Source organism: Cricetulus griseus, chromosome 6, assembly GCF_003668045.3.
Source record: "Cricetulus griseus strain 17A/GY chromosome 6, alternate assembly CriGri-PICRH-1.0, whole genome shotgun sequence".
NCBI classification, from domain to species: domain Eukaryota; kingdom Metazoa; phylum Chordata; class Mammalia; order Rodentia; family Cricetidae; genus Cricetulus; species Cricetulus griseus.
In genome coordinates this window covers 142,891,480-142,905,402 of record NC_048599.1, presented here as the reverse complement: position 1 = coordinate 142,905,402, position 13,923 = coordinate 142,891,480, and the positions used below count along the sequence as shown (strand labels likewise).

At 47.2% G+C, this 13,923-nt stretch overlaps 1 protein-coding gene across 3 annotated transcripts in view; it reads right to left on the bottom strand.

Annotated features, from left to right (window-relative positions):
* The window catches only part of Gpr107 (G protein-coupled receptor 107), a 67,242-nt gene that overhangs the window by 38,789 nt on the left and 14,530 nt on the right, over positions 1–13,923 (bottom strand). For 2 of the 3 annotated variants that reach the window (XM_035446125.1, XM_027423885.2), the window contains exons 2-9: positions 12,252–12,374; positions 11,604–11,654; positions 10,879–10,961; positions 7,986–8,125; positions 5,182–5,219; positions 2,552–2,608; positions 1,557–1,667; positions 1,068–1,201 (exon numbers count right to left, since the gene is read on the bottom strand). In XM_035446125.1, coding sequence (XP_035302016.1) covers positions 1,068–1,201; positions 1,557–1,667; positions 2,552–2,608; positions 5,182–5,219; positions 7,986–8,125; positions 10,879–10,961; positions 11,604–11,654; positions 12,252–12,374 — 737 coding nt within the window. The remainder of the gene's footprint in view (positions 1–1,067; positions 1,202–1,556; positions 1,668–2,551; positions 2,609–5,181; positions 5,220–7,985; positions 8,126–10,878; positions 10,962–11,603; positions 11,655–12,251; positions 12,375–13,923) is intronic. The other variant, XM_035446126.1, reaches the window with a different exon arrangement.

Genomic DNA, 13,923 nt, shown 5'->3' with positions numbered 1-13,923 from the left:
AGGCAATCTCTGTGAGTTCGAGGCCAGCCTGTTCTCCAGAGAACCCTGTCTCAAAAAAAAAAAAAAAAAAGAGGCTCTGCAGAAAGAATGGCAATTATTACTGCTTCAGTTTTGTAGATAAGAAAAAAGACTCAGGGAAGAGAAGCAGATAATAGGAAGTCACAAGTGTGTGCTTGGGGCAGAGTCATGTGCATATGTACAGGTCAGAGGACAACTTGCAGGAGTCAGTTTTCTCTTTCTACCACATAGAACCAGGGGGTTGAACTCAAGCCATCATTAGGCTTGGTAGCAAGTGCTTTTAGTCATTTAAGCCAGCATGCAAAATTCTTTTAAAAGGGTCCACATACAAGACTGAGTGTCTGCTAAAAGGCAATCAAGGCACCAGGGGTTTCAGCATCTGCCTCAGTGCTCCAAGGAAGGGGTGTCTGGGGCATCTAATTATGTGAGTTTTGGGTGGCATGGTGTATCAGATTTGCACACCCTAAGTCTATGGGCCTTTTAATGTGAAAATACTTTATACTATTTTGTTCCAAGATTTCTGGGCAGGGAGACATGGAAGTCATACTTATGTAGCCACTCTCCTCAACAACAAAAAAACAGAAAGCCAGAGCCTTAGGGTTTGGGACAAGGGTCCTGGTGAAAGGCAGAAGGACTCTAAAGGGTTTTTTCCCAGGCTCAAGCTCCTGGCAGACACAGAGAAAGTCCAGTGAGGTTTTGAGCTGAAGCTTGCAGAGCTGGAGGCTTTCAGCTTCCACTTGGGCAGTGGCATCCTCACTAACTCCTCTCAAGATGGATGATCCCTGAAAGGCACCACCCTGGTACCACACTCCCTGTGTGAAGCTTCCTGGGCTACAGTGTGTTTGCTTGTGTGTTTATGCTAACAGTTGGATCTGCTCTCTAAACAGAACAATAAGAGTGGCCAGCAGCACAGTAAGCAGAGCCTCCCACTAGCCTCTAGGTCTTGAAGAAGACACCCTGAAGCTGGCAGGGCTGTTCAGTGCCATCTACCCAGGGGCAGAATCCAGCAGGATGAAACACACAGCTCTCCACACACTGAGAGCACTTACCTTCGCTTACGAAGGATATGAATCCAGACGGTCCCAGATAGAAAGAAGAAGGCAGCCATGGAAACATACAACTTGGGGAGAGGGATCTCCCCAGCAGAGAGGTAGCTGTCAGGGTTCTTCTCAGTGATGTCAATCTGTGACCAGTGGAAGATGGCTCCCTCTTAGACAACACACATCCACAGCTGTCTCACTGAAGCTCAAGAGCATACGTGCCCACAGGTAACAAGCAGGTTGCTACTGTCTGGGATGAACACACCCCACCCAGCTCTACACTTCCTTCTGCAGGAGCACCCTGCCCACTTTCTCCAAGTGACATTTCACATGCCCTTGATTGCAAAGGGTGAAAAAAGCCCTGCTTCATCCCTAGCACCAAAACCAAAGCAAAATAAAACAGAAAAGCTCCCACAGAAAGCTCCCACCCTATTCTTACAGAGAAGCAGGTGTCTCACACTGACAGCATCCTTGTGGATGGCCCCATGAGGTACTCACATTCAGGCTGAATGAGACCTTCTCACTAGGCTGCGGCGTGTTGCCTGGGCACTTGTGGAAGTAAAGGCTGTACAGGCCTTCCTGGTCATCAGTGCTGATGTTAAAGAAGAACTGGGAAAGAAGAAGAAAGAGGTGCTCACAGCCTCAGCCACAGCTCCCAGTCTCAGAAATAAGTTAGGGGCCTGAGCACACAGGCTAGCTGGCCTCGGAACCTCCAGAGCAGAGGTTAGAGGGGGTGGTCCTCATCTTGTGAACCTCTAGTACCTTATGCCAGTGTTCAAGCACAGAGATGGCTCCATGGTGATCACCTGTACGCAGTGGCCTGGGTTCTCTAACTCACTTCTACCATAGCCACCTGCCTGGTTCTGCTGAGGTCAGCAGAGGTAGCCAAAGACACAGCATCTCATTTTCAAGTCGACAAACTACATCACTTTCAGAAACATTAACAGTGGGCCACTACTTGTCACAACTTATCAAAAGTCCTATACACACAGGACCAAAGTGTGCCACTGTAGGCTCTTCCAAGTTAAGAAAGGCACAGCTCTCATGAGGAAAGCAGCACCATGTGCCACTACCAGGAGACACCCACATGTACCTCACAACTGGGCTGCCTGGGTAGGGCACTCAAGGGCTTTGGGCCTCTCTGACCTCCAACTACATCACCTTCACTCAGCACAGGTTCTTCCAGGTGCACAGCCGTCAGCTTCTGTCACGCCTGGAGTGAGAGGCAGCATGACTGGTGGATGGGAGAGGCTGAGGGGTCACAAGAGGACCTAAGCAGAGCGGAGCTGGAACCTGGGCCTGTCACTCACACTGCACTGTCACAAGGTTTCTCACTGTCAGAGACTCATGGCTTCCTTAGCAGATGGAGCTAGCCGCCTAGTGGTGGGAGGGGGTGGTCCTGCAGCCAAGGGATCCAAGAGCAAGGTGCCAGTGAAGACTTAACCTCTTACATGGCAGAGATGGAGTAAACTTTACTCCAAGGTGACTCATACCTGAAATGAAACTGCACCATCAATCTTACGAATTGAGAAGGATTTCTCTGCTGTTGCCTAAAAGACACAAGAATCTATTTCAGGCCAAAAGTGGCAGAAAACAAGCTTAGAAAAATCAAAGTTAATTGGAGGGGCTGAAAACACAGCTCAATAGCTAAGAGCACTGGCTATTTTTGCAGAGGTGCTGGACTCAATTCCCAGAACACAGAATCCCACAACTGTTTTGTAATTCCAATTCCAGGGGGTCTGATGCCCTCTTTTGGCATCTAAGGGCACTGCATGCATGTGATACACATACATGCAGGCAAAACACCCAAACACTTAAAATAAAAAATTAAAGCAAAACTGGATGGTGGTGGTGGCATATGCCTTTAATCTCTCTTGGGAGGGGTGAATCTCTGAGTTCCAGGTCATCCTGGTCTACAGAACAAGTTCCAGGAAGGCCAAGGCTACACAGAGAAACCCTATCTCAAAAAAACAAACAAAAGCTAGTTGAGCTGGAGAGATGGTTTAGTTGTTAAGAACACTTGCTGCTCTTACAGAGAATCCAAGTTTAGTTCCCAGTACTCACATGGTGACTTACAAACTTCAACTACAGTTCCAAAGGATCCAACACCCTCTTCTGGTTAACATAGGCATAAGCACACATATACATACATGCAGGGGAACACTCATTGTACTAGTTAGTTTTACATCAACGTGATATAAGTCTAGAGTCATCTGGAAGGAGGGAAACAACTGAGAAAAATGCCCCCTCAAAATCTGGCTGTTGGTGCTGGAGAGATGGCTCAGAGGTTAACAGCACTGACAGCTCTATCAAGAGATCCTGAGTTCAATTCCCAGCAACCACATAGTGGCTCACAACCATCCCTTATGAGATCTGGTGCCCTCTTCTGGTGTGCAGATATACATGGAAGCAGAATGTTGTATACATAGTAAATAAATAAAATCTTAAAAAAAAAATCTGGCTGTTAGGTATTTTCTTAATTAGTGATTGATGAGAGAGGGTCCAGACCATTGTGTGTGGTGTCACACCTGGGCTGGTGGTCTTGGGTTCTATAGGAAAGCAAGCTGAGCAAGCCATGGGGAACAAGCCAGTAAGCAGCATCCTCATGGTCTCTGCATCAGCTCCTGCCTCCAGCTTCCAGCCCAGCATGAGTTCTTGTCCTGACTTCCTTCAGTGATGGACTATGGTGTAGAAATGTAAGCCAAATAAAATAAACCCTTTCCTCCCTGGCTTGCTTTTATTCATGGTGTTTCATCATGGCAAAAAAGAGCCCTAACTAGGACACTCATACACATAAAATAAAAATAAATCAAAGCTAGCAAAAAATAAAAAATAAAAAGTTCTTCAACACCAACTTGACTATAGACCTTCGAGAGCTCTCTGACAGAGCCTTTCACTGTCTTTCCAGATAGGTCTAAGATCCTAAGATCCTTTCTCAGAGAAGGCAGTTCCCTTTCCCATTTCCTTCCTTCCTGGCTACTCTCTAACCCCCTCCCCAGTCTTCCTGTGAGTGTCTTTCTACCCTACAGCTTCTGCAGGACTAAGGATGCTGCCCTGGGCAGAGCCAAACATCCCACCTAGACTCTGCTCCTGACTTGAAATATTAGAACACTGTCTTCTGCACAAGCCATGAAAAGAAATGGGCTACATATATACAGGAGCAGGATAAACTCTGATGGTTATGCTGAACAAAGGTAACAGACGAATACATCCTACTTGGCTCATTTCTATAAGGCCCCCTAAAGCTGCTGTCTACTGCAGTGACTGCTCCCCAGGCACAGGATGAAAGGGGGCAGGAGAAACCATTGAAATAATGAACACATCCACAATCTTGATTGACAGGTCAAATGTATCTAACTGCCCCTGTAAATTGTCACCCAATCTTAACTTTGCAAAAATGGTTAGAAGGAAGCAAGCAAGCAAAGCTAGGCCTGATATGTGCATCCGTGATCCTAGCTTGGGAGGCAAAAGCAAAGCAGGAGGATTAGGAGTTCAAGGCCAACCTTGGCTATGTAACAAGGTGAAGCCAGCCTGAGCTACAGGAGACCCTGTCTACAAACAAAAAATACAATCCCCACATTGAGGAATCAGGACATTGCAAAACAAACCCTTTTCTGCTCTCCTACTCACTTCTGTGCAGTAATATCTCTCTCTCTTCTTCCCTTCCACTGTTCCATCTCCCCCGAGACAAAACCTTGTTTACATTCCAAAGCTCTAGTCTAATTCATCTCAATCCTGTTTTATCACAGCAGGTCCTTCCCAGGCCTGGGCATCACTCTGTTGACCCTGCAGTGTTTTCAGAATCATGAGCTCTAATAACTAACCTAATCACAGGCTCCTGACAACCTCCCATGGCCTGTATGCCAGCATCCTGTACCACCTGTGCTCCCCAAGTCTGTCTTAGGGGGCACCCCCACTGCTTGGGCTTCCCCTGTGCTGTGCAATCCAGCACTCCATGTAAGTTTGAAAGGTTTTCAGTGTGTTGATGCTGTCTCTCCAAACACAAGCCATGTGTCATGCACACATAGATACATACATACATACACACACACACACACACACACACACACACACACACACACACACGGACACCCAAAGAAGCTGGAAGGAGGTCCATGCTTACCTTTGAATCCACTGCACTTCTTCTAGCCTTCGAACCATCTAGAAGCACAAACATTTAAAAGGTATCACTGTCTAATTCACCTCACATATCATACATCACAGTATCATTTTACAGGGCTCCAGCTAATCTAATATCCCATCACCAAAACAAATCTCAGTGCCTCCACCTCTTCAGGTCCCCAAACATAATTACTGGGCAGAAGAAGTAGCGAAACAAAGTGGAATACTGCAAGTGTCACTGTGTCAATCATTACAGAACCAAGGGAAAGGCTCTGTATAAATTATGTGGACTGCAGAGATGCCACATAAAACAGCTCTCCATGCTTTCTAAGCCAGCATGCTCAGAGGCAGTTTGACAAGCATCTAATTAGTGCAGTTGACTTGGAGAAAACCTCTGTGTGTAGTGCTGAGGATGCTGGGGATGACACTCAGCCTGTGTATGGGAAGCACTCTTCCCTGCGCTGTACCACCAGTCTCGATTTGCAGGTAGATGTCTTGCTGACTTCTCTTTTTCATTACTGTTGGTTTTTGGAGGTCCCCCCCAATAACAGTGGGTTAAGATTACTAGCGGAGAAAAATGACAAATTATATCTTAATTTAAAAAAAGAAGCTGACTAGTAGATGGCTGGGGATATAGCTCAGCTAACAAAGTGCTTGCCTGGTGTGCATGAGGCCCTCGATGCCTAGCACCCTATGAAATGGAGTGTAGTAGTGCACACCTGTAATCATAGTACTCTGGGTACTATGGAAGATGAAGAATAAGTTCAAGGTCATCCTCAGCTACACAGAGAAGTCACGGTTAGACTGTGCTATGAGACAGATCTCAAAATCCAAAACAAACAAAAAAAAAACATTGCTAGCAGCTTTTTTCATGGAACTTGCGTCACTATCCTTAGGAGACCCCTCCTGGGGAAGGAAGCTGTGGTAGTTTGAATGTAATTGGCCCCCATAATTGCATAGGAGTGGCACTATTAGGAGGTATGGCTTTGTTAGAGTGTACATGGCCTTGTTGGAGGAAATGTGTCACTGTGGGGGTGGGCTCTGAAGTTTCCTATGCTTAGGATACCACCCAGGACTTCTGTCAGTCAACATCCTGTTGCCAGCAAGCCAAGATGTAGCCAACACAATATCTGCCTACATGCCACCATGTACTCCACCATGATGGTAATGGACTGAACCTCTGAAACTGTCAGTAATCCACCCCAATTACATGTTTCCATTTGTAAAGTTGGCAGGGTCACAGCATCTCCCCACAGCAATAGAAACCCTAAGACAGCAGTGTAGCCCTGCTGCAGGAAAGAAGGCAGTGTTTCATGAGCACAAGGGATTTGGACAAGCAGAGCCAGAGCACAGGAATGGAACTGCACATCTCACTCCAGTTCTTTCCTGTGCTTCCTAATTTGCATCAACCTTCAGCAAATCTAGAGAAAAGTAAGTAGTAAATGGCCTTAAAAGGATGTATATGAACCATTGGATGAGACTAACAGTTAATACAACATATCAACATCCGGAAGGGGGTTACTGCCTCAGGAACAGCAGTGTGTATGGCCCAGGGCTCGGGAGGTGGAGGCCAGGAAGCAGGAGCTCAAAGCCTGGTCACACAAATCCCTCTCCCCAAAACACCAGAAAAGGAAAAATAAAATCAAACATGGTCTCTTCTGCCTTTTCATTTTTGCATTTCTCTCCAAACTGGGTCTCCCTTTGCTGCACAGGCTTGCTTTGACTGGGCACAAGTGCTCTTTCTGCCTCTGCTTCCCAAGTACTGGGGCTGTAGACATTCACAGTGCCCAGCACTTCAGAGAAACAAACCAACAAAACAAAAGCACTACCCAGTATCAAAGTGTTAGCAGCCAGCATTTCTGCACTCTGATGGATGCTGGCCATCCACCTGACAGGGAATGGAGTGTCAGTATTCTCAAAGGCTATTTATCCTTTAAGCCAGAGAATCCAGCTTCACTAACCCATCCTAAAAACAGTACTACACACACAATAATTTTCCTTTTTAAAAAGACTTACCTTAAATGTGTGGTGTGGCTTATGCCTTTAATCCCACTACTCAGGAGGCAGAGGCAGGTATAACTCTGTGAGTTCAAGGCCAGCCTGGTCTACAGAGTGAGAGTGAGTTCCAGGACAGCCAGACAGAGCTACACAAAGAAACCCTATTTTGAAAAAAAAAAGACAAAAAACCTTTGTGTGTGTGTGTGTGTGTGTGTGTGTGTGTGTGTGTGTCTGTCTGTCTGTCTGTCTGTCTGTCTGTCTGTATGTATGTATGTATGTATGTGCCACAAGCATAGGTGCCAGTGGAGCTCAGAAGGGCTTTGGATCCCTTAGGACTGTGATTGCAGGTGTTGTGAACCTCCTGATATGTGTGTTGGGAGGTGAACTCAGGTCCTCTGGAAGGGAAACAAGCTTTCTTAACTGCTGAGCCATCTCTCTAGCCCCCACACCAAGGGGTTTCTAGGAATGAAGAAGTTCAGTGGCCCAATACCTGGAGATAACAATGGGTCGCTTTAAGGAAAAGGCTGAGCAAGTGACAGCATCATTTTCTTGGGCAGTGGGATGAAATGACGTAAACCAATAGGCATGCATAGGCTGTCCATATGATAAGGAGTTGTGGGCACCGTGTTCTAGGCTGAGGAAATAAGCCTACTCAGGGACAACTACCAAAGTGCTAAGTGGGGACAGATGAGAGGCCTCATTCCTCTCTTCCTTCCACATCCTTCTTTGGCTACAGTTAGTTCTGTGTGGCCTATAGAGCATCAGGCTGCAGTTCTTGAAAACACAATCTCTACAAAGCAGGCTTACCTTGGGCTCTCTGCACCTCGCTTTCTGTGGGGATGGAGCTGACAGCAGGCTCCTGGCTCTGACCCAGAACTTTCTCATCCTTGCTGAAGACAATCTTTGGTAACTGGGTGCCAGCTTCTGGTGGAGATCTGACTTTGACTCTATATCCACAGAAGACAGAAAGGAGAGTTCAGAGCAGTGTTCCAGTCTTCACTGAATGCTGTGGCGGGCCCAGCTCAAGCTCTGTTATTTTTTGCATGTGTTTGTTTTCCAGATAGGGTTTCTCTGTGTAGCCCTGGCTGTCCCAGAACTCACTCTGGACCAGGCTGGCCTCGAACTCTCAGAGATCCGTCTGCCTCTGCCTCCTGAGCACTGGGATTAAAGGCTTGTGTTACCTCGCCCAGCTCCAGCTCAAACTCTGAATCTGGCACCTTGTGCTGTCCCTGTCACAGGGGAGACGCAGATTCTGCCAACTACATGCTGTGCTGCAGAAAGAGTAAAGCACTGGCCAAGGGCTGGGGAAACCATGTGAGGACAGAGCAATAGCCTAGCCCAGACCTGGACCCCAGCCCTGACAGCCCAAGCTAGGAAGTAACTGAGCAAGGAGCCTGAAGTGTCACTCTAAAGCCAGGGTTTAACAATACATTAATACATGATTATTCTGTTCAAAACCACAGAGAAACCCTGTCTTGAAAAACCCAATAAATAAATAAATAAATAAATAAATAAATAAATATCTGTGTGAATAGCCCTGGCTGGCTGTCCTGGAACTCTATAGACCAGGCTGGCCTTGAACTCACAGAGATCCACCTGCCTCTGCCTCCCAAGTACTGGGATTAAAGGTGTGCGCCACCACTACCTGGCCCTTAAAGGAATCTTAATGTGTTCAGAAAACTGGTGAAAGGGGAAATAGAATAAGACATAAGGCTCTATAATACAGTCAAGTGAAGTGAAGGGATGTGTGTGAGGAGCTGAGGACACTATCAATTACTGGCCTAAAAGCCATTTCCTCCTTTCCCCTTCCTTTTTTTTTTTTTTTTTTAAAGATTAATTATGTGTTTGTGTGCGTATGTGGGTTTATGTGTACTACATGCATGCAGGAGCCTGCAGAAGCCAGAAGAGGGCTTCCAATCCCCTAGAGCTGGAGTTGTAGGGGGTTGTGAGCCACCACTGTGAATGCTGAGAACCACACCCAGGACACTGCCTACAGAGTGAACACCAAGAATGGGAGAGCAGAGATTAAAGGCACAAATCCCTAATGTGAGCAAACTGCCACTGACCTGCCCACCACCTAGGGACTTCAGGTGGGTGGTCAATCTTTGCTTTCATTCCTCCTGCCAGGCTCAGTGAGACCTTTCTCTGCTGGTGCCAAATACCTAGAAGACTGCAGCGTTCCTGACAGATGTTAGCAGAGGTGACCAGGAGAGGCCCAGAGTAGCTCTGTGAAAAGTACTTTACTTTTTAAGAAACTTCCTCACTGGTCTTTCTATTTCTGACCTTGTTCATCCATCTCTACATTGCCCACTCTAGGCTGCTATCGGCTAAGTCTGAAAATAATCTGGACACAAGATTCTTAGCTTGGAACCCTTTGAAGGCCAGAGAGCTAGCTCACTGGGAAAAGCACTAGTGGTAAGCCTGAACCTGAGTTCAAACCATGAACCTTCAGGGCAGGAAGAAGAGAAGCAACTCTCACAAGCAGGCACGACAGACGTGCACATGCACTCACACAATACAGAAACGTAAGAAAAAAAAAAAAAAAAAGGAAAAGGGAGAAGTTACATACAAGTTGGAGTGGCTGGGCCATAGAGGTGCTTGACTGGCAGGTGCTTGCCTCAGAATTATGAGGACCCAAATTTGATCCCCAGAAGCCATGTGTAAAACAGTGGGGCATGTGATGTGAGCCCGCAACCCCAGGGTTGGGAAGGTGGCCAGAGGAGAGTGCTGGAGTTCACTGGCCAGCTAGCTTAGGTAAACCAGCATAGATCAAAGCTCAGTGAGAGATGCTAGAACAGCTGGGCATAGTAGTGTACATCTTTCTCTTTCTTTTGGTTTGTTGAGACAAGGTTTCTTCATGTAGTCCTGGCTGTCCTGAAACTCACTCTGTTGACCACGCTGGACCTGAACTCACAAAGATCCACCAGCTTCTGCCTCCTGAGTGCTGGAATTAATGAATTAATTAAAGTTGTTCACCTCTTTAATCCCAGCACTCAGGAGGCAGAGGCAGGAAGGTCTCTGTGAGTTCAAGGCCAGCCTGGTCTATAGAGCAAGTGCCAAGACAGCTAGAGCTGTTACACAGAGAAACCCTGTCTCAAAAAAACAGGAAGGGGGACCACACGTGGCAGACGGACTACAAAATCCCTTAATTCATCCTTCACCTGTGCTCTGCCACTAAACCTGATCTCAAAGACAATCTCACAAAAGATACACCACTACTCTGAGGTAGGAGGACCCTGAGCTCTGGAGTTACACAGCCTGAGTGGCATAAGCTGCTGCCTGGATCCAGTCTATTTTCTTACCTGTTCCCTCTAATGTGTCCCCCAACAGCAAACTTGGGTGCTAAGGCCATGCTGATCGCTCTCTCTTCTGTGGACAAGGACACCCTTCCTGCTCTCATTCATCTGGAAAAGCTGACTCACCAGAGGGCTGCCTGCCTAACCCTGACCTGAAACTGTCCTTCCCTGCGGTGGTGTGTGTGTGTTGGGGGTGGGGGGTTGGCTCTTTTCTCTACTTTGCTGCAGTCATTTGGATTGTGCTTCGTCTGCCGTCCTCCCAGGTGGCCCCGTGTCTCTCAACATGTAACTCACCTCCAGCACTCAGCGCAGGACTGGCACGTGGCAGCTATCGGGCGAGTACTGTTGTAGCCAGTGCCCTCACTGCACTGAGGGCGAGCAGAGAGGACTTCAGAATTACTTACACACTTGCAGAGATGTCTAAGATGAGAAGGGTAACAGAAGATATAGACTGTTTTCTTAGAATACAGTAATTCACATCTTCATCCTGCCAAAGGAAGAACAAGCATGTATCATTGCACTCACTGTGGCAAGAACAAGATAGATAGGAGGCTCAGGCTTCTCCCAACAGGGAAGCTAGAGGTTCAGTAGCTGCCACCTCCAGCATAGGCGCTGTGGGCTGAAGGGTATCCTGAGCTCTAGTGAGGACACCAGTCAGTCTGTGACCTAAAACTGACCAGGCACCTGCAATTCTAGCACCTAGAAGGCAGAGGCAGGGGCACCAGGAATTCAAAGCCAGCCTCAGTTATATGATGTATTTCAGGCTACTCTAGGATACAAACCATGGTGGCTCATGCCTGTAATCCTAGCGCTTGGGAGACTGAGGCAAGAGAACTGCTCCAAGTTTGAGGCCACCCTGAGCTATAGAATGAATCCCTGTCGATCACTACTGTCCCCTCAGAAAAAAAGGGGGCAGGGCTGGTAAGATGACTCAGTGGTTAAGAGCACTTACTGCTCTTGCAGAAGTCCTGGGTTTGATTCTCAGCACACACATGATCACAACTGTCTGTAACTCAGTTCCAGGGGATCCAATTCTCCTGACCTCTGATGGCACCAGGCAAATATGTGGTACACAGACATGCATGCAGGTAAAATACCCCTATAGATCATTTTTTAAAAAGCAACTTACCAGGTAAGAAGAAAAGCCATCGTTCTTGGTCCGATCTAGACTGAAGCCAATCTGAAGGCAGGGAAGAGAGAAAAGACTAAGTCCCTCACACTGTCCATGACTTTCTTATGCAAAGAGCAGGAAAAGTGAAGCAAAAACACCAGGCCTGGCTTCTCATCTTTCTTAAGTGCTCTCTTGAAAGATGGAAATAGCTACTCAAGTAAAATCACTAATTATACATTTATTCAAGAATTGCAGGGCTGGAGAGATGATGGCTCAGTGGTTAAGAGTGTTGGTTACTATGCTCTTCCAGAGGTCCTAAGTTCAACTCCCAGCAACAACATGATAGCTCACTATAGATGCAGTTCCCTCTTTGGTGTTCAAGTGTACATGCAGACAAAGCACTCACATACGTAAAATCATAAATAACGTTAAAGAAAAAAAAAAAAGAATTGCAGCTTAGGGCTGGGGTGTGGCTCAATGGTAGAGCATTTGCCTACCATGGGAAAGGCTCTGGGTTCCACCCCCAGCATCTCACTGACCACAGGAAGTATAAAGTAAAGCAGATTCCTGGTGTGTACTTTGGTACTACCATGAAGAATTTTCTCCAGTTAGGCAAGGGGGGAAGGGGCTGAGAGAGTAACCCCCATTCTATTGGAAAACACTTGCCTCAGCCTTCGTTTTCACGTCTCCCTTAGGTTCATTCACAGAGAGGCTGCTGACATTGACCACCATGTACCCGTCCTTGAAGAACCCAAAGGTGTTCAGATGGACTTTACGCCTCACGTCATCCTATAGAGATTGAGGTGGATTTCTCATTAGTCAGCCTGTTCATTTGCTTGAAAAGTTATGGTGTCCAGTTTCATGATGGCCAAAGTTCCCATAGGTGTGGAGACAGACAGTGGCTGTCACAGGTAGCCTTCAAAAGCTCTTCAGAAATCCCACAGATGTCAAAGCTTCACAAAAGGCAATGGTGGACTCATTCATTTCAGCACACTAGTATGGGCTCTGGAGGTAAATTGGTCAGGATCAACTTGACATGTGAATTCCACAGCCAGATGAACCACGGTTTAATAACCTGCTCTACCCACCCCCCACCTCCAATTTTCCTGACAGAACAGTGTCGGGCATCTGGCAGGTACTAAAAATGTGACAGAGGTACTCAAGAGGCAGAGGCAGGAGGTTCTCTGTGAATTCAAGGCCAGCCTAGTCTACACAGAGTTCCTGAACTAGCAGGGTTACAGAGTGAGACCCTACTTAAGAGAGTGGTGGCAGGGAGTGTAGGGGCTAGCGCCTGCTGCTCTTCCACAGGACCTGAGTTCCACTCCTAGAAACCACATTCAGGGGACTCACGATTACCTGTAACTCCAGGGATCCTTCACTCTGGCATCTGTGGGCACCTGCATTCATGTGCACATACCCACATGCAGATACACACATCTATAAGTAACTAAGAATGACTAAAAAATGTAAAGCCAGGTGTGGTGGCATACTTGGGAGGCAGAAGCAGCCACATCTCTGAGAACTTGAGGTCAGCCTGGTCTACAGAGTGAGTTCCAGGACAGCTAGAGCTATTACAGAGAAACCCTGTCTCAAGAAAAAAAAAAAAAAAAAATTCTGGAGGTGGGGTGGGACCGGTGAAGTGAGTACAAATGCACTACTGACCTCAGCTCCTCCCAGACTTTTCTAACCCACAACTCAAATTATAAAGGACATTCACCTGGAACCAAATGATACAGAGAATGATGACCTTCAGGACAGACGCTAATGCAGAAGCACCCTCAAGAATGAGTCAAGTGGAGACAAGACTCTACTGGGCATGGGGAAATCCTGGGCTCTGCTGAAACGGTAGCTCACAGGGACATGCCCACCCCTGCCTGCCTCGTGTCCCAATCTCAAGCAGGACCACACATTCTAGGAATGGACCGGGACGGGGTATCAGCAAAGCCCTCTCTCTAACACCAAGTGCCTGGGGTTCTTCACAGCATGAACATTACTGGGAATTATAGGAACTGTAAGTGACAGCTGGCTCTTCACACTTAGAGATAGAATTACCCAGACATCAGCAGCTATTGACGGGACCCTCCCCTACAGCTGAAGTTCCCAGGTTGTCAGGCTGTCAATGGGACCCTCTGAGGCAATCAATATAATTCACATCCACATGACCCAAAAACAATGCACTGGGAACACTGCCACCAGGAGGGTTTTATTTCCTGGCTGACTCTGGCCCCTCCCAGCTGGATCTGATGGTGGGAACATAGGCCCTCAGCAACAGCAATGGTCTAATCCAAGCTCCCTCCAGACTCCTGCAATATCTCAGAATGGCATTGGCTCCCTCCCC